Below are 17,313 nucleotides of genomic sequence, written 5' to 3'. Positions count from 1 at the left end.
GCAAATCTGAACAAATCATTCAAGCGACTGAAGAGAAGGCACTAGGATAAAAATTCCCCTCTATACAGGTCCTTCATTCATATATATAAGTAGTTATCTTTTATGGGCTGATGGAAACGGTTGAACTCAACTGAACATTTGAAAGATTTCAAAACACCTTCTGATAATATCTGTTTTGTAAGATTACTCCCACTGCTGCTACCTTCCTGACAGTTATCTGAAGAAGTGTGCATGCACACGAAAGCTCATACCAAAATAAAAACTTAGTTGGTCTTTAAGGTGCTACTGAAGGAATTTTTTTATTTTCCTGACAGTGGTTTGGGTATGTTTCTTCTTCTTCTTCTTCTTATTATTATTAATAATTATTATTATTATTATCATAATTAGCACTTCCCCTTTCAACCTGGCATCTGACCTCATGTTTTATGATGTATTGCGTTGTATTTGTTTATAAAGGGAAGGATGCCTATGCAAATGATATTCCTATTTCTGAAAAAAAAATCAGCATGGGAACTTTTTAGGACACAAGATTATTAGGAAACAAGAAGAGATAACTTCTTCTTTTTTACTTTCTTTCTTACCCAGCAGAGCTTCTGTTTTTTTGCTTTCTGTCAGCACTTTTCTAGAACAGGTTTCTTGGATAAACCAGATACTTCAATAAAGATATTAGATTGTGTTAATTGTACGAACTGAAGAAGCCACAATAAAGATAAATAACAGCAAGACCGTAAAGACTTGACACCAAACATTGACATTAATTTGGCACATTCATATTTACGTATGACAAGAAAAGTTGCCCGTACAAAATTTATAAGCTAACATGAAACAAAGAAGATTCCCCCCCCACACACAAACAAGACAAACATTTCTTAAGCCAAGAGTGTCTTTTCCCTTTGGGAATGACGTCTACCTTTTAATGGTGGAGGCTCTGTTGCAGGCACAGCATAAGGGCCTTGTTTTTTAGGTTTAGCAACCATCACAGTCTCTTCTGGTATTTCAGCCTCTGCTGCTTCAAATACAACAGCAGGCTCTGGTTTTCTGGGTTTGGAAACAGCTGCCTTTTCCTCTGGCTCTTGCCACCAAACTGTTTCAGGTACCACTGTAGGTTCTGGCTCCCTGGATTTTGCTCTCTTTTCTTCTTCCACTTTGGGCTTTGCTGTTTCAAGCACCATGGCAACTTCCGGTTCTCTGGGTTTGGTGACAGCCATCTTCTGTTTTGCCACTGGAAGCGTTACTGTTTTAGGCACTGCAATAAGTTCTGGTTTTTTAGGTTTACCAGCGGCTATCTCCATTTCTGGCACGCGAGGTCCTGCTGACTCAAGAACAGCAACAGGTTTCAGTTTCTCAGGTTCAACAATATCTGTCTCTTCCTCTAGCTCAGGTTCTGCCATCTGAGGCATGACAATGAATTCCAGTTTTCTGGGTTTGACAACAGTCATCTTGTCTTCAGGCTCTGCTGTTTTAGGCATGACACCAAGATCTGTTTTTTTAGGTTTAGCAATGGTTGCTTTCTTTTCTTCTTCTTCAGGCCCTTCTATGTCAGGCACCAAAGCAGGTTGTAGTTTTCTGGGTTTGGTGACAGCTACCTTCTGTTTTGGCACTTGAGGCTCCACTATTTTGGACACCATAATTGGTTCTGGTTTTTTAGGTTTGGCAACAGCTGTCTTCTTTTTTGGTACATGAGGTTCTACCGTCTCAAGAACTACAACAGGTTTTGGTTCCTCATATCTATCTCCAACAGGTTTTGGTTCCGCGATATCTATCTCCTCTTCTTCCATTTCAGGCTCTACTGTTTGAGGAAACCCAACAGGTTCTGGTTTCCTAGGTTTGGAGACAGCCATCTTGTCTTCTTGCACTGGAGGCTCTGTTGTTTTAGGAACCACACCAGGTTTTGTTTTTTTAGGTTTAGCAATGAATAGCTTCTTTTCTGGCACCCCAGGCTCTTCCGTTTCAAGCTCCACAAGAGGTTCTGGTTTTCTGGGTTTGACAACAGCTATCTCCTGCTTTGACTCTACTGTTTTAAGCATCGCAACAGGCTCTGCTTTTTTAGGTTTAGCAATGACCTTCTTCTTTTCATGAGGTTCGACTGTCTCATAAACTGCAACACGTATGGGTTCCTCAGGTTCAGCAATATCTATCTCCTCTTCTTGCACTTCAGGCTCTACAATGGGTTGTGGTTTTCTGGGTTTGGCAACAAGTGGCTTCTGTTTTGGCACCTCAGGCTCTGCTGGCTTTGATACAGCAACAGATTCTGGTTTTGTGGGTTTACGAGCAACTGTCTTTCTTTCTGGGGTTTGAGGCTGCGTTATTTGAGATACTTCAGTACGTTCTGCTTTCTTATGTACGGAAACTAATTCTGTTTTTTCATGCTTTGCAATGGATATCTTCTCTTCTGCCACTCCTTTTCTGGGCACCTCAGACACTTTAAATAAAATCAATTCCCTTGTAAGAATTTTTAAACCACAAAATGCAAATAGTAGCATCAAACTGAGCAAGAGCGAAATAATGAAAATATGTCACTTTTGTGACTTTGGTAGCTTTACGGTTTCCTCGAAGAGAGAATGTACCTTTGGGAGGTGCAACCTCACGTTTCCTAGTAATGGCGGCAGGATACCGTTCTTCTTTTTCTTCTAGAAGCATTTCCTCATATGTTTCTGTATCTTAAAGATATTAGTTTTCTTTGAGACATGCAAAATCATACTTGTGAAAAGCATAGGACAAAAAAAGACATAGCCAAAGACTATGAGCAACAAACAGAGAGCCAAGCCGTATTTATTGTGGAATAATCTTATACGTTTCATTTAGTCACAGAAGCAGGCCCTCTTCAAGGTTCAGTAATTCGAACCTTGTGCTCTGCTAATTAGAGATGCTTAGGCTGAAATCAGATAGGAGTTCAGCACAATTATTTGCTTAAATCTAGGTTTGCTACAATCACATATAAAGTAGGGTGCCTGTTGTTAAGAGCAAAGGGGGTGGAGGAATGAAAGGTTCTGAAATATGCCCCTTCTGCACTCCAAAAGTCCCTAAACATTTTTTGCTGGAACTCCTTTTTTACCCCACATGGGCTCTGGTACCAGAAGTGAGCCTAGCTGGGAGAAGAGTGCCCAAAGTGATGGACTACAATGAGGTAAACCACAGGAGTTCCCTATAGCCATGTGTCCTTTTTGGTCCTTTAATAGGTTCCACTTCCTGCATTATACATGATTTGGCACATTCGGGTCAAGCTAAGGCTGCTTACACAATGCACATTTAAAGCATCCCCGCTAAAGAATCCCGAGAACTGAGGTTTACTCTTCACAGACCTACAATTCTCAGAACATTTAACAAACTGCAGTTCCCAGGATTCTTGGGGTGGGTGGGTATGCTTAAAATGCGTTTTGAGGTCTTCTCCTATCGCATCTGATTTGAACCTCAGTGGAAGACCAATCTGTGTTTCAGCTGGAGAAGATAAGGCACTTCCTTCCAAGCATAATAAGACATGTTGGAGCTAATAGGGTAAACAGGATATAGTTGTCAGCCTTGTTCCGTGTCCAATAGGAATGGGATACCTTTGCCGGTGGTGCTGTGGCCCATAGATTGCAGCAAAACACTGGGTAAGGTTTCCCCCAGTATCTTATTTGTGTAATGAGTTCATGGGAAAAGCTGTCCCATGAGCCCTTGCAAAGGGGAGAGGAAAGCCTATATAAGACTGCTCACCCCTGGAGCTCAGACCATTTTGCCTAGAGAGCTTTCTGCCCACCCACCCTTGGGTCAGAGCCTTCACTGGGCAATTTTGGGTCGCTCAGGGCTGTTAAGGATTTTCTCTCTCTCTGAGCCTGATTGGCGCTTGGTTGGGGTTTTTTCACGTTTCCCTCAATGAAATTATGGTCTTCCTTTGTTAGGGAGAGGAATGTTGTTTGAATGGGAGTGGAAATGGCATTGGGCAAGATCAACATAAGGGGCCTGAGGAGAGAATTGATCACATCACCCCCAAGTTCGATGTCAGGGTATTTGCCTGATCGGAATCTGCACCCTGGTTGCCCAGTGAGACCTTCCTTGCTTGGCGTGCACCATGACAAGGTTCAACACTGGCCAACTCCCACTGAACAGGTTTGGACTGTGCCAAACTCAGTGGATTCATTCCATCAACATGGTGCTTGTGGAATAAGGAACTGATCCTGGGACCCAATGCCATGCCAACCTTTACCCTGTCTGCAGCTGTCAATAAGAATTGGGCCTGATTTTATCACCATTGTACAGTCTGGTTATTTTTCTGCTCTCATGTGTCTACCAGGGCAAGTTAAGGCTCATCCATCAACTGAGCACTAGTCATACTTTTATGGTTCGTCTCACTAGTTATAAAGTTTGGTCCCACTGAAGCCAGTTGGTCTAATCCAGGCATCCCCAAACTGCGGCCCTCCAGATGTTTTGGCCTACAACTCCCATGATCCCTAGCTAACAGGACCAGTGGTCAGGGATGATGGGAATTGTAGTCCAAAACATCTGGAGGGCCTAATTTTGGGGGTGCCTGGTCTAATCTAATTAAAATCTAAGTTATCCGCCTTTCTGGTTTCCAGTTATTCCAATCTTCAGTTAAGTTCTGAAAAAAGTTTTTCATTGCTACTGAACTGTTCTATCATTAACTGGATCTTATGCTATTTTATTTTTCACCCAAGTTTTCATTTTTCTCCCTTAATGCTTTATGAGAATGGTTTTTATTAGGCTACATCTGAGACACACGAAAAAGGCAGCCTAAATAATTTCTAAACCTTGAAACAATTCCCCATGTGTGTCTATTGCTGTATTTGAAAATGAATTTACTTAAAGTCTATCCAATTAGTAATATGAATGGGGTGTGGATGGCCAATCAAATGGCCATAAACACCTTTAGTATACATGACAACCTGGGCTTGGGCTCTGTAACATAAAGCAATGACAAGTTAGAAGACTTTTAGATAAAACATTCTAATTAAAGGATTATGTACCTTCGTAGTGTGTAGCTTCTTTCCTAGATACTTGAACTGTTACTTGTTCCTCCGAAATGGCTTTCTTTCGAATCACAGGCACTTTAAAGATATTAGTTTGCGGCATTAAATTAAAAAAGTTGTGAAACACAAAGAAACAGACAAACTAAATAAACAGTTATTGACGTTGGCACACAACACCCTGAAATTTATGACAATGAGCTATTATGGCACATTTAAATGCCTTGAAATTTGCTAATTCATTATCACTTTCATCGAATGGCTGATGTACCTTTAGCTGCCGGAGGTTCCAATTCTTTTGAGACCGATGGAGTAGGAATTATTTCTTGTGAAACAGCCTTTTCTCGAATCTCAGGTGCTTTAAAGATATTAGTCTTTTTTTAGAAACGTGGGCATTTTAAAATAAGAGGTTATTGCAGACCACAGACAAAACAACAGGACACACACACACATAATTCAATGATCTTGGAAGAATTTGACACGTATCTTCCATGATAGAATTACAGCGACAAAACATTTCCTTATGGCCAATTGAGCCTTCTGCATTTGTCTCTGCTTTGCAAGAGCAGCGATTCTAGATGAAAAGCAATATTCCTATTCCTATTCAAATTTCTTGTACAGGTGATCTGAATTTTATCCCATCTAATTATTCCCCCTAAAATTGCATGGAATAATTTGTAATTAATTTGGCAAGAAATTAGCCTAAATTGCACAACACTGAATTATATAAGAGAATAGCAGGCGGGGAAATAAAATGGCGAAATGTATCATTTCATTGCAGTTGTAACTAGAAGTGTGTTACCTTTGACGGGTGGTGCCTCTTCTTTAGGTACTGGAGTAGGTTTCTTCTTCTCTGGCACAGCTTTCTTTGCCGCTGGAGGCACTTTAAAGATATTAGTTTATTTTTGAGTATGTATACAATTATGTCACACATAAGTCAAAAAGAACAGACGAATTGCTTGCTTTTGGAAGTTAGCGGAAGAGGTGGTGTATGTACCTTTAATGGGCGGAGCTTTCTGTTTTATAGGGACACCAATGGGAGCCGTTTCTTCTGGGACAGCTTCCTCTTCCAGTTCAAGCACTTTAAAGATATTAGTATATTTGAGACGTTTCAAAAGGACACGCAAAGGACAGGTTAGAAAAAAACAAAAAAAAAACAGCACACAGTGAAGACCAGCAGATCAAGAAAACAAACGAAGTTAAAACAGGAATAATCCTAGAGCTAAAGAAGCACAACTCATTTATGATTTGCTCTCTGACAGCTATGTTGTTTCTTTTGTCTTCTAAAAGTGAAATGGTTAACAGCAGAAACAGTGGTTTTTGCCACAGCAGCTGCATTACTATGCTCTTCTTGACACAGAGACAACAGGCTCTGCTCCGCATGCTAACAACTCAGATTCCTTCCTTTATGTCTATGTTTGGCCAAGTGCATTTGTTTCAGACTGGGCAGGTCAAATGATTGATAGGAAGCTTTGCAAAGGAGCTTCAGCACTGGAGCCAGAATCCCACCATTGGACCATAAGACCTGCTACTTCACTGCAATATGTCCTTAGGCCAAAACATGTGGACAATAATATTTTAAATCATGACATTTTGATTAAGCAAAACACAACATGATAAGGTGTTTGATATAATAAAGTCTACAAAATCAGACACCTCTTACTATTTTCAGTGCCAATTAAATTGTTTAACCGAGCTTTTCAAGCTTAGTTATTTTGCAAATTGAATAAAACTCTGGTGTACCTTCAACTGCAGCACCTTCCTTTTCTCTGGAGATAATATATGTAACTTTTTCTTCCATGAATGTTTTCTCATGAACTGCAGGAGCTTTAAAGATATTAGTTTTCTTTTAGTTGGTGGTTTTTTTATAAAAAGTTATAACATCTTTAAACACAAGACAACAATAACACAGAGAAAAGAATAACTAAACAAATTCTTTTTTCCATTTTAAATACTTCAGGGGCAGAATATCATTTTAATGGTTTCCTATGCAGGAAAGAAGGGGATAATGAGCAATTTAAATTTAATAAAGTGGCCTGGCCGATAAAATACATTTTCTAATGTCAGCTATACCTTTTTTCCTTTATACAATAAATGCCATCACTTTATTTAGGACATCTTCCAATCACAGCTGTTGTCAACCTAGTCAACAGATTTTTGTAAATGAAAATGTTTTTTCCAGGTTTCATAGGATTTATGATACACTTGTGCCAAGAGCAGCTAAGGGCCTTACTGCTGTGATCTAAGCACACTGGTCATGCAACTATACTGATGGAGATATACTTTTTTGTTGTTCTTGCCTATTCAAAATTCCATCTACCTTTTACTGTGGCAGGTTCTTCTGCTTCATAGGTAGTGACGGATACTTTTTCTTCAGGGACGGCTCTCTTGGGAATGGCAGGCACTTTAAAGATAGAGCATGTACTCAAGCTTATTTGGAGAAATACACACTTCTAAAATAATGTGCGCATTGCTGAAAGTTCTCTTCTGAGGCGTTAGTGATAACACCAAAGACGAGAACGCAGGAATGTCAACATTCTTTCTGTCTTACTACTGAATCTACCTTTAGTTGGTGAAGGCTCTTTTCTTTTGGGAACAGTCTTAGGCACTTTTTCTTCAGGAACAGCTTTCTTAGGTATCTCAGGCACTTTAAAGATACAATACTTTTGTTTAGTTATTTTTGAATCTTGGATGAATGCTATATACATAATTACAAAAGAAGGGAACACAAAACACAAGGACACATCACGAATACGTACACATACAGAACAAACACAACATACCAAATGAAGGTGTACAACACATTTATACAAAATACACAGAGAGAAGATGAAAGATACACAAGATAGCGAAGAGTGAATGTACCTTTAGGTGGCGGAGTCACTTCTTTCTTAGGAACAGCAAGAGGTACTTTTTCTTCTGGCTTCTTTTTTGCTGCGGGCACTTTAAAAACACGCATTTCTTTTAAGAATTTGTCGTTCTTTGAATTATGAATCAAGTGCAAGAATAAACAAAACAGACTTAAAATGCCACACAAAATGACAGAAAGGGGTTTTAAAAACGACAGAGACGCAAAGGGGCAAAGTTTGACAGAGAAGTAAAAAAATTATCTATCCTAGTTTGTTAGCTATATTGATCTGCCTTCTCTTATCTAGTTGCATACATATATGGGAAACTGTTCCACTAAACGTAATGAAACTTAGGTGGTTTGGAACCACAACCCAACTATACCCTCTCTCAAGCCCCATTCTTCCTCTGAAAAGCCACTCCGGAAGGTCTCCTCCCCTGGCAGCTGAACACACATGGTTGCCGGCTGATGGGGAATTCCCCCCAGTTGTCATGGCCATGGGTGCAACTTTTTGCCCAGCAAAGCCAGGTTCACATTGACCAATCAGAGGCGCAAGCTGGGGGAGTTCCTCGCTAGCTGGCTGGGCATTGGCTTAACAGAACTGAGGAAAAGCTATCAGACGTGTACATAGCTCATGCCCTTAGACAGATTTGTATCCAACTCAGAGCAGACACAGTGAAATTAATGGGCCTATGTTAGTCATGACCTTTAATTTCATTGGGTCTGTTATAACTATGACTAACAATGGATACAAGCCATAGTGACATATTAAAATTAATGTCCTATCTGTGATCTTAACAGCTAGCGAAAACTGAAATGTAAGGGCAATGGTCACCCATAAGGGCATCTGATTTTTCAGGGTACACAAAGGAACAGATTCCGCAGCTTTATGTACCTTTAGCTGGTGGAGCTTCCTCTTTTTTAGGCACAGCAACTTTTACTTTTTCTTCAGCAATGGCTCTTTTAGGCACCTCAGGCACTTGAAAAACATTTTACGGAGGAGTTTTTAGTTATTTACAAAGAAACCAAATCACCAAATTCAGAAGACTGTAATTACAATTACAGAAGAAGTCTCTAATCATTAAAAGAGGATATGCCCATCGTGAGCTTTTGAACTCTTCAGTAACAACAGCAAAGTTGGTTTGACCCACTCTGGGAACCCTTGTAAGCACAAAAGCAGGGAACACTGGGGTGGATTTTTTTGGGAGGGGAAATTTGGGCATGCAAAAGAATGTTCAATCTCAGGGCAGCAACAGACAACAAAAAAATGATTAATATACCTATTGCTGGTGGAACCTCATACACTTCCTCATATTCTTCAATCTCCTTTGTCTCCCGAACCTCTTCATAGTACTCAAGTTCCTCCGGTTCTGGAGCTTCTTCATACTGTTCAAATTCTTCTGGAGCTTCCTCGTATTGCTCGACTTCAGGTTCTTCTGGAGCTTCTTCATATCTTTCAGGTTCTGGGGCTTCCTCATATTCTTCAGGTTCTTCACCCTCTTCTACCTGAAGAAACTCCTCAGTCTTCTCGTATGTCTCATATTTCTCATATTCTTCATAGAAGTATTTTTCGACAGTGACCTGTTCTTCAGGGATGGGTTTCTTAGGTACCACAGGCACTTTAAAGATAGCATTAATTTTTCATTATTTCAAAGACTTGCTAGTGCATAATAAGCATACAAAGCAAACATAGAAAGAAAACCACCCAAAGTTATCAAATAATTACAAGAAGGGTTTTTAAAAGTAAAAAAAAATGATACCTGTAATGCTATTAGCTGATAGTAATAGACTAGAAGATGTTAGAAAAGATTAATGATAAATTCTCTTTGCAAGATATTTAGAGATGCACAGAAACAAAATTAGGTGGAAGAATTTTCTTTGATTTAACAGCAGATTTTTTTCCCTGAGAGATATTAAAAAATGCAGTGCTGTTTTAGGTAGGCATTTTTAAATTGTTTACCAAGTATACAAAAACCACATAATTCATAAAACATGAATAAAAATGAATGCAAGAAGTTACTAATGTATATTTGACAGTCTGTGAGAAAACACATATAATTAGTAATATGAAAGAAGAACATTTTAACACAGATAAGAAGAGGTGTACCTTTTGCAGGTGGAGCCTCTACTTTTTTAGGAGGAGCAGTTGGTACCTTCTTTTCAGGGACAACTTTCTTGGGTACCTCAGGCACTTTAAAGACACGACACCGCTACTTTAGCGTTTTTAAATTTTTTATATTGCACAATATCAGTCAAACTACAAGATCACAAGCAACACAGAGACATACAAGATGACACAAATCACTACGCTGATTTAGGATGCAATCCTATACTTATTTCCCTGGGCACCAGTCCTATAGATCCCAATGGGACTTATTTCTGAGTCGAACTGTATAGGATGGCATTGTTTAGTAGGTTCAAGTTCAAACGTCATGGGAGAACAACAACAAAGTGACTGGTTAATGGCATGGTGAATGTTATCATCTTACGTATCTATATGTATAGATTTATGGATATACCTTTCTCTGGAGGAGCTGCCACCTTTTTAGGAACAGGGACTTTCTCTTCTGGGACAGGTTTGGGAACTTCAGGCACTTTAAAGAATATTGAGTCATTTTAAGAATTTGGTCTCGAGCCAACGCGGACAAACACATATGACATTGCAACGTTTAAGAGCTATCTATTCAGACAAACTTTGCCATATTCCCAAAAGTGAACATCAGGTATGACATTACAGCAACCCCACTTTAATAGCTAATTAATTAATACAAATGGTTATCAGTGTATGGACAAAATAAAAATAAAAATTGCACGCTGTTTTAAAGATTGGATATACCTTTTTTGGGAGGAGCTGGCATCTTTTTGGCAGCAGGGACTTTTTCCTCCAGAACAGGCTTAGGAACCTCAGGCACTTTAAAGACAGCATAGACTCAATTTAAAGCCGCCACACACACACAAACATATAAGACTTCACAGCATTGTTAGCTATGTGTTTCAGTGCTCCTAGACATAACGATAATTTCTATACTTAAAGTAAATACTAAAAGCATTCTGGTTTTGATATATGGCTATACCTTTTGCTGGAGGAGACGGCACCTTTTTGGGAATGAGCACTTTCTCTTCAGGGACGGGTTTAGGAACCTCAGCCACTTTAAAAAAAAAGCACGATAGTGTTTTGAGAATATTGTTGTTTTAAAAATTAGAATAACAATAATCCTCAGTGCTAACATAACACCAAGAAGCACCAAGAACAGGAAGTGGTGTACAAAAAAGCAAGAAATTAGCAAAACGAGCACTTCAGCAATTCAAGAACTCAATAGACATTATTCGCCGGGAAGCACTTTTCCATACATGCCAAACAGACAAAAGTGACACAGGACAAACATGTTGCGCTATACACATGTTGAAATATTTCCTGCACACAGTTTAAATCCCCCTGAATTCACTGGCAAACAAGAAGTTTCTTTTATCTTCTGGAAGGTCAGGTTGTTAGTACAACTGAAGAAAACATACACTAATTCTTTGTATATGTTAATGTACCTTTTGCAGGAGGAGGCTCCACTTTTTTGGGAACAGCTGCAGGGACTCTCTTTTCTGGGATGACTTTCTTTGGCATTTCTGGGACTTTAAACACATATTTTCCGGATTAAGAATTTTGATTTTTAATCCACTTCGGAAAGAGAAACATAGCTCACGCTGGGGTTGGGGCAGGGCAGGGAGCACAAACACAGGTCACAGCATAGGCCACAATCCATGAATTTGCTTTGCATAACAGAATTTGTGCCTATTCCTCTCGGAACAGCAGCCATGGCATATCACACACTACATTTGAAATTTTGCGGAGTTTCCAAAACAATTTGCAAAACAGTATGTGGGCCTCTGTTCATGATAACTAAACAATGCACAGCAATCCTCTTCATGTTTACTTAGGAGTAAATCCCACAGTGTTGAAAGAAGTGTCATTATACCAAATCAGATCATGAGTTAAGGTTAAGGAATCGGGTCTGGAGCTTTTTACAGCTGGGTACCCTGTTAAAGGGGTTTGGGAAGGGATATTGCTGCTCAGAGGTCACATGGAGGCCAATGGACCATAGCACCCCGTTGAGAGGTGGCCTGGCGGGTAGTATCACACTTGATGTGTGTCGGGGCGTGACCTCTTGACCCAACTATCAACAACCAGCAGGCAGGCTGGTTGATCTCGGATACCTACCCAATGTCTTCTCCAAAACCAGTTTACATGGTTTGCCTCCGACATCGGATGGTGCACCTCTTGAGTATGGCTATGCAAATATCTTTACTTAGAAACAGTTATCTTTAAATAGTTAAGTGCTATTATTTATGTCTTTAGAAAAAAAGGTTTGTAAAATTATTTTCAGAGGTGTTATAAAGAAAATTACAGCATGATACAAGATCAAGAAAGAGAAGTATTTAGGTTGCAATTAAAAGTATGTCTGCAGTCCTATGGCCCATTCACTTGGGAGGAATAGTTCATTGTCTCCAATGCTGTTTTACTGATTACCCAATGGAACTTTCCTGTTGTTTCCTCCCACCTGCAGTGCCCCTCTGTGCACCCTCAAAATTCACATATGGAAGTCAGGGGACTATTTGAGCAGATGGGGGGGGTTGCATGGGAAAAGGGGGGAAGGGAAGTCCCACTGAATGAGCAAAACTCTGCTTGCCCAGAGTTTGGTAAGCCTAGCAGAATTTATTCCTGAGTAAACATGCATAAGATCAGATTGCATGACTTTTAGAGAACATAAAGCAAAAGACACAGATCATATGATTGCTCTTATTTTTAAAAGAGGTCTTTGATAAGGATAATGATGGTGAGCTGATGTACCTTTTTCAGGTATAGCTTCCTCTTCTTCAGGTATATAAACAGGTGCTTCTTCTGGGACAGGCTCCTTTGGTATGTGCGGCACTTCAAAGATTTAATTTGAAGAATGTGATTTATGGGTTTGTTGTGACAAAGAAAGAGACAGAAATAGAAAGAGCTGACAGGCAAGGGACAACAACTATATTTGACATACACAGGCATCACTTCTAAGATTAAAGAAACACATGAGATCAAGAAGACTGATTATGATTGGGTTGGTATACCTTTAGCTGGTGGTTCTGGTTTTTTGGGCACAGTGAGAGGCACCTTTGCTTCAGACACAGCTTTCTTGGGTATCTCAGGCACTTTAAAGACACCAAGAAACAGACTTTGTATGCACATTGTATCACAAAAAAGAAAGAACAGATGGAGCAGAAGACAAAACATAAAAGCCACTGATATCTCGGGTGGGTGTGTCTGTGGTTGTAAATCTACACATCTTGTTGCTTCTGCATGGTTAATATTGCTTGCTGCAATATTCTGCACATATCGTGCGCTGCTCTGGTTCGCCAGAAGTGGCTTAGTCATGCTGGCCACATGACCTGGAAGCTGTCTGCAGACAAATGCCAGCTCCATTGGCCTATAGAGCAAGATGAGTACGCAACTCCAGAGTCGTCCACGGCTGGACCTAACGATCAAGGGTACCTTTACCTTTTATCTCTATGTTAAACCATGGGCAAAGCACTAACACATGTATGTATAAGCTATATCTTTCAAATATTATTTCAGATACCTTTAGGTGGAGCAGGCTCTGGTTTTTTGGGGACCGCAACAGGCACTTTCTCTTCTGGCACGGCTTTTTTCGGCACGGCCGGCACTTAAAAAAGATTAATTTTCAGATTGATTTTATTCCTTCCAGTATTGAGACATCACAAAGCAAAAGAACTAAAAGAAGAATGTGCTGCATCTGAGCCACAAGGGCAAGGGGTTTTCCTCACTGATATAGTGTTTCTTTAATATTTATATTTACAAGCCCACCTTTCGTGGTATTGACCACCCAGGGAGAGGTACAACAAACTGCAGCCCTGCTGTGTAATGTAGCAGGTTAATTGCTTACAACAGGGCTTCCCAAACTTGAGACACCAGTTGTTTTTGGATTACAACGCCCATCATCCTGAGCTAGCAGAACAAGTGGTCAGGGATGATGGGCATTGTAGTCCAAAAAACCAGCTGGAAACCCAAGTTTGGGGAAACCCTGGTTTAAAAGGATGACCAGGTGAACAAGGGGACGATACCTTTAGCGGGAGGAGCTTCCACTTTTTTAGGAGCAGGTACTTTCTCTTCAGGGACCACTTTCTTGGGCACTTCAGGCACTTCAATGGAAAGAGACAGTACTTTGAGCATAGAATTTGGTTTCCAAAAGAAGATGGAGAACAGTGACACAAAACACAAGAAGACATTGACCAAGAAGATTTTTTGTTGTTGAATAAAATAAACAAGAATTTACATTTAACAGCATTAAAGGTTATTGTTTTCAGTTTGCACGACAATAATACCACATAAATATGCCCAAAGTGTGTCGAGACACAACATCAACACAACAGGAAAATGTAAGTACATCATTGCAATTAACAGCCTAGTTGTAGCCTAATAGGTAAGTTTATTTGCACAGGGCAAGCCTCACACTGATTTACCTTTAGCTGGTGGGGCTTCTTTTCGTTTAGGAACCGGAACCTTTTCTTCCGGGACGGGTTTCTTTGGCACCTCAGGCACTTTAAAGATAGGGCAAGAGATTGTTGAGGACAGCACACCATTCACACAGCACATTAAAACAGAGAGTCGACAAAGGGCACTGCTAGTGATATGTCTACAGTTGATCCCCAGCCCACGAACACCACTGAGCCAACAAACTTAATGAACTGAAAGCAAGAGTTTGAGGACACCAAATGAAGAGATGATGTACCTTTTGCTGGAGGAGCTTCCTTCTTCTTGGGGACAGGTGCAGGAGGAGCCTTTTTCTCAGGGATGGGTTTCTTCGGTACCTCAGGCACTTGAAGGATAGGATTGTATTTAAAAGAATGGATGCACCAAGACGCACCATAAGAACACAGCTGTATTGCAACACTATGACATGACCCCCCCCCTCCAAAGCTAAGTTAACTTAAGGAAAGTTGCTTGCTCCCTCTTCCTCCTTACAGCCACTTGCATCCCCTGAGAGTCCTCTCCAGAGTGTTGGGGCTCCTTCCTGAATAGTGTGAAATGGGGCATACATAGCTTTTTAAAATAATCAAGCCAGACCATTGGTCCATCTAGCTCCTTGTCAATTACAGTCATACCTTGGATCCCAAACACCATGGGCGTTTTGGCTCCTGAATGCTGCAAACCCGGAAGTGACTGCTCCTGTTTGTGAACTATTTTTGGAAGCCAAACATCTGATGGGGCTTCTGCAGCTTCCAATTGGCTGCAGGAGCTTCGTGGCTTCTGATTGGCTCCACGAAGCTCTTGCAGCCAATCAGAAGCCACACTTTGGTTTCCAAATGTTTTGGAAGTCAAATGGGCTTCTGGAACGCATTCCATTCAACTTCCAAGGTATGACTGTATAATGACAAACGGGGAATTCTTAGTCCTACCTGGCAATGCCAGGGATTGAAACTGGGACCTTCTACATTCAAAGCAGATGTTTTACCACAAAGCCACACTCCTTCCACAGATGGGGGCACTGGTGCTGGGAGGGGAGAGTAATTCAAAATCAGAGATTCAAAGATAAGTTATTTAAGGGAAGGTCATGGAGGAGAAATGTCCCATCTCCTCTATGGTTAAGATATATTGCCCGGCACATGGAGAGGGCTGGTTGGCAATGCAAGAACATGGGGATACTATCAGATGCTAGACATTTTCTTCCTGATCTCACTATTCAGTAGAGCATAGGTCGTAGGTCAATGCTATCAGATGTTCTATTAATTGGCTCCCAGTACGTTTCTGAGCTCAATTCAAAGTGTTGGTGCTACCCTTTAAAGCCCTAAATGGCCTCGGTCCAGTATACCTGAAGGAGCGTCTCCACCCCCATCGTTCTGCCCGGACACTGAGGTCCAGTACCGAGGGCCTTCTGGCGGTTCCCTCATTGCAAGAAGCCGAGTTGCAGGGAACCAAACAGAGGGCTTTCTCGGTAGTGGCACCCGCCCTGTGGAACGCCCTCCCATCAGATGTCAAAGAGAAAAACAGCTACCAGATTTTTAGAAGACATATGAAGGCAGCCCTGTTTAGGGAGGCATATGAAGGCAGCCCTGTTTTAATGTTTAATAGATTATTTTATTTTTTTCTGTTGGAAGCCACCCAGAGTGGCTGGGGAAACCCAGCCAGATGCGCGGGGTATAAAAAATAAATTATTATTATATTTGTAATAATTTGTAATTATTATATATTTGTAATCTATTTTACCCCAAAACTATATGCTGCTTTCTTCTCTGGTTATTTACTCCCTGGGAACTGTGGTGTCACAGGGTTTTGGCACACAACTAGCTTGCTGGATTGGCATTTTATTCAACTTGGAGAAGCCTGGGTGGAAATGAAATATACTCCTGAGAGTTTTGCTAGGACTAAAGACACTGCCTAGTGCGGACAAGCCCAGTGTTTCTGGGATATTCTCTAATTGAACTATAGCTATTTCTACTTGCAACATGAGCTGCACCACACACATCTCATAAGAAAGGAGAGCAAAATGAACTGAAAGCAAAATGAACTGAAAGCAAAAACCAAATAAATAACCAAGCGAGCAAAAGCCAAAGCCAAACCAAGAGCTTTTTTTTTTTTTTTAAAAAGATCCTTTTTTGTAATGCGCTTGTAAACTGGGATTTTACCTTTAGCTGGAGGAGGTGGAGGAGACACTTCTTCCTCTTCCTCATACTCAGGAACTTCTTCATAATGAGGAACTTCCTCCTCTTCATATTGAGGTACTTCCTCCTCATATTGGGTGACTTCTTCCTCATATTGGGTGACTTCCTCCTCATAATGAGAGACTTCTTTCTCATATTGTGTGACTTCCTCCTCCTCATATTGTGTGACTTCCTCCTCTTCATATTGGGGAGCCTCTTCCTCCTCTTCATATTGGGGAACTTCCACATGAACGATTTCTTTTCGAATAACGGTCTTACGGACTTCGGGCACTTTAAAAATACGAATTTTCAAGAGTCTTAGCTAACGCATTAATGCATACTAAGAACCAAATTTCATTGCAATGAAAGAATCAAGCTAGGACTAGGACACTCAGATATACAGTAGCAGACACTATACACTTATGGCACACAAAGAGCACACATTGGCACAATATTAAATTTACCTTTAGCTGGAGGTTTCTTCACTTTAGCAGCAATTGATATGGGCATTTTCTGTTTTGTGGGAATTCTCTCAGGTTCTTCGGGAACTTTAAAGACACAGTATATTTATGTTTCAGAGCTTTGATGGTAAAGGTACAGAAGGCCATAAAGAGCAGCAAGATATTTGACAGAAACAAGCATTTATGCTGCCAGACAGATAAACAAACATTTGGACAAGATGTGGCTAACACATAGTTGCAGGTATACTCTTTATACATCCGTCTTCTTACTGGTGTAGTGCATATACACCCTTTTGTTGTTAGGATCAGTGGAGTCTATACGTCTAACATATTGGAAAGCTGCCCATTTGTT

General features: G+C 40.5%; 1 protein-coding gene across 50 annotated transcripts in view; it reads right to left on the bottom strand.

Annotated features, from left to right (window-relative positions):
• The window catches only part of TTN (titin), a 307,843-nt gene that overhangs the window by 144,983 nt on the left and 145,547 nt on the right, over positions 1 to 17,313 (bottom strand). For 35 of the 50 annotated variants that reach the window (XM_035133990.2, XM_035134229.2, XM_035134116.2 and 32 more), the window contains 25 exons: positions 16,965 to 17,048; positions 16,486 to 16,791; positions 14,592 to 14,678; positions 14,323 to 14,400; positions 13,924 to 14,001; positions 13,422 to 13,505; positions 12,913 to 12,993; positions 12,653 to 12,733; positions 11,353 to 11,436; positions 10,887 to 10,961; positions 10,649 to 10,723; positions 10,332 to 10,406; positions 9,920 to 10,003; positions 9,093 to 9,431; positions 8,708 to 8,791; positions 7,830 to 7,907; positions 7,528 to 7,611; positions 7,285 to 7,368; positions 6,708 to 6,791; positions 5,962 to 6,045; positions 5,767 to 5,847; positions 5,236 to 5,322; positions 4,965 to 5,045; positions 2,568 to 2,660; positions 911 to 2,422 (listed from right to left, as the gene is read on the bottom strand). In XM_035133990.2, coding sequence (XP_034989881.2) covers positions 911 to 2,422; positions 2,568 to 2,660; positions 4,965 to 5,045; positions 5,236 to 5,322; positions 5,767 to 5,847; positions 5,962 to 6,045; positions 6,708 to 6,791; positions 7,285 to 7,368; positions 7,528 to 7,611; positions 7,830 to 7,907; positions 8,708 to 8,791; positions 9,093 to 9,431; positions 9,920 to 10,003; positions 10,332 to 10,406; positions 10,649 to 10,723; positions 10,887 to 10,961; positions 11,353 to 11,436; positions 12,653 to 12,733; positions 12,913 to 12,993; positions 13,422 to 13,505; positions 13,924 to 14,001; positions 14,323 to 14,400; positions 14,592 to 14,678; positions 16,486 to 16,791; positions 16,965 to 17,048 — 3,963 coding nt within the window. The remainder of the gene's footprint in view (positions 1 to 910; positions 2,423 to 2,567; positions 2,661 to 4,964; positions 5,046 to 5,235; positions 5,323 to 5,766; positions 5,848 to 5,961; positions 6,046 to 6,707; positions 6,792 to 7,284; positions 7,369 to 7,527; positions 7,612 to 7,829; positions 7,908 to 8,707; positions 8,792 to 9,092; positions 9,432 to 9,919; positions 10,004 to 10,331; positions 10,407 to 10,648; positions 10,724 to 10,886; positions 10,962 to 11,352; positions 11,437 to 12,652; positions 12,734 to 12,912; positions 12,994 to 13,421; positions 13,506 to 13,923; positions 14,002 to 14,322; positions 14,401 to 14,591; positions 14,679 to 16,485; positions 16,792 to 16,964; positions 17,049 to 17,313) is intronic. The other 15 variants (XM_035134347.2, XM_035134366.2, XM_060280748.1 and 12 more) reach the window with 13 other exon arrangements.

This window comes from Zootoca vivipara, chromosome 1 (genome assembly GCF_963506605.1).
Source record: "Zootoca vivipara chromosome 1, rZooViv1.1, whole genome shotgun sequence".
In the NCBI taxonomy this organism is placed as follows: domain Eukaryota; kingdom Metazoa; phylum Chordata; class Lepidosauria; order Squamata; family Lacertidae; genus Zootoca; species Zootoca vivipara.
This window is presented reverse-complemented; position numbering and strand designations above follow the sequence as displayed.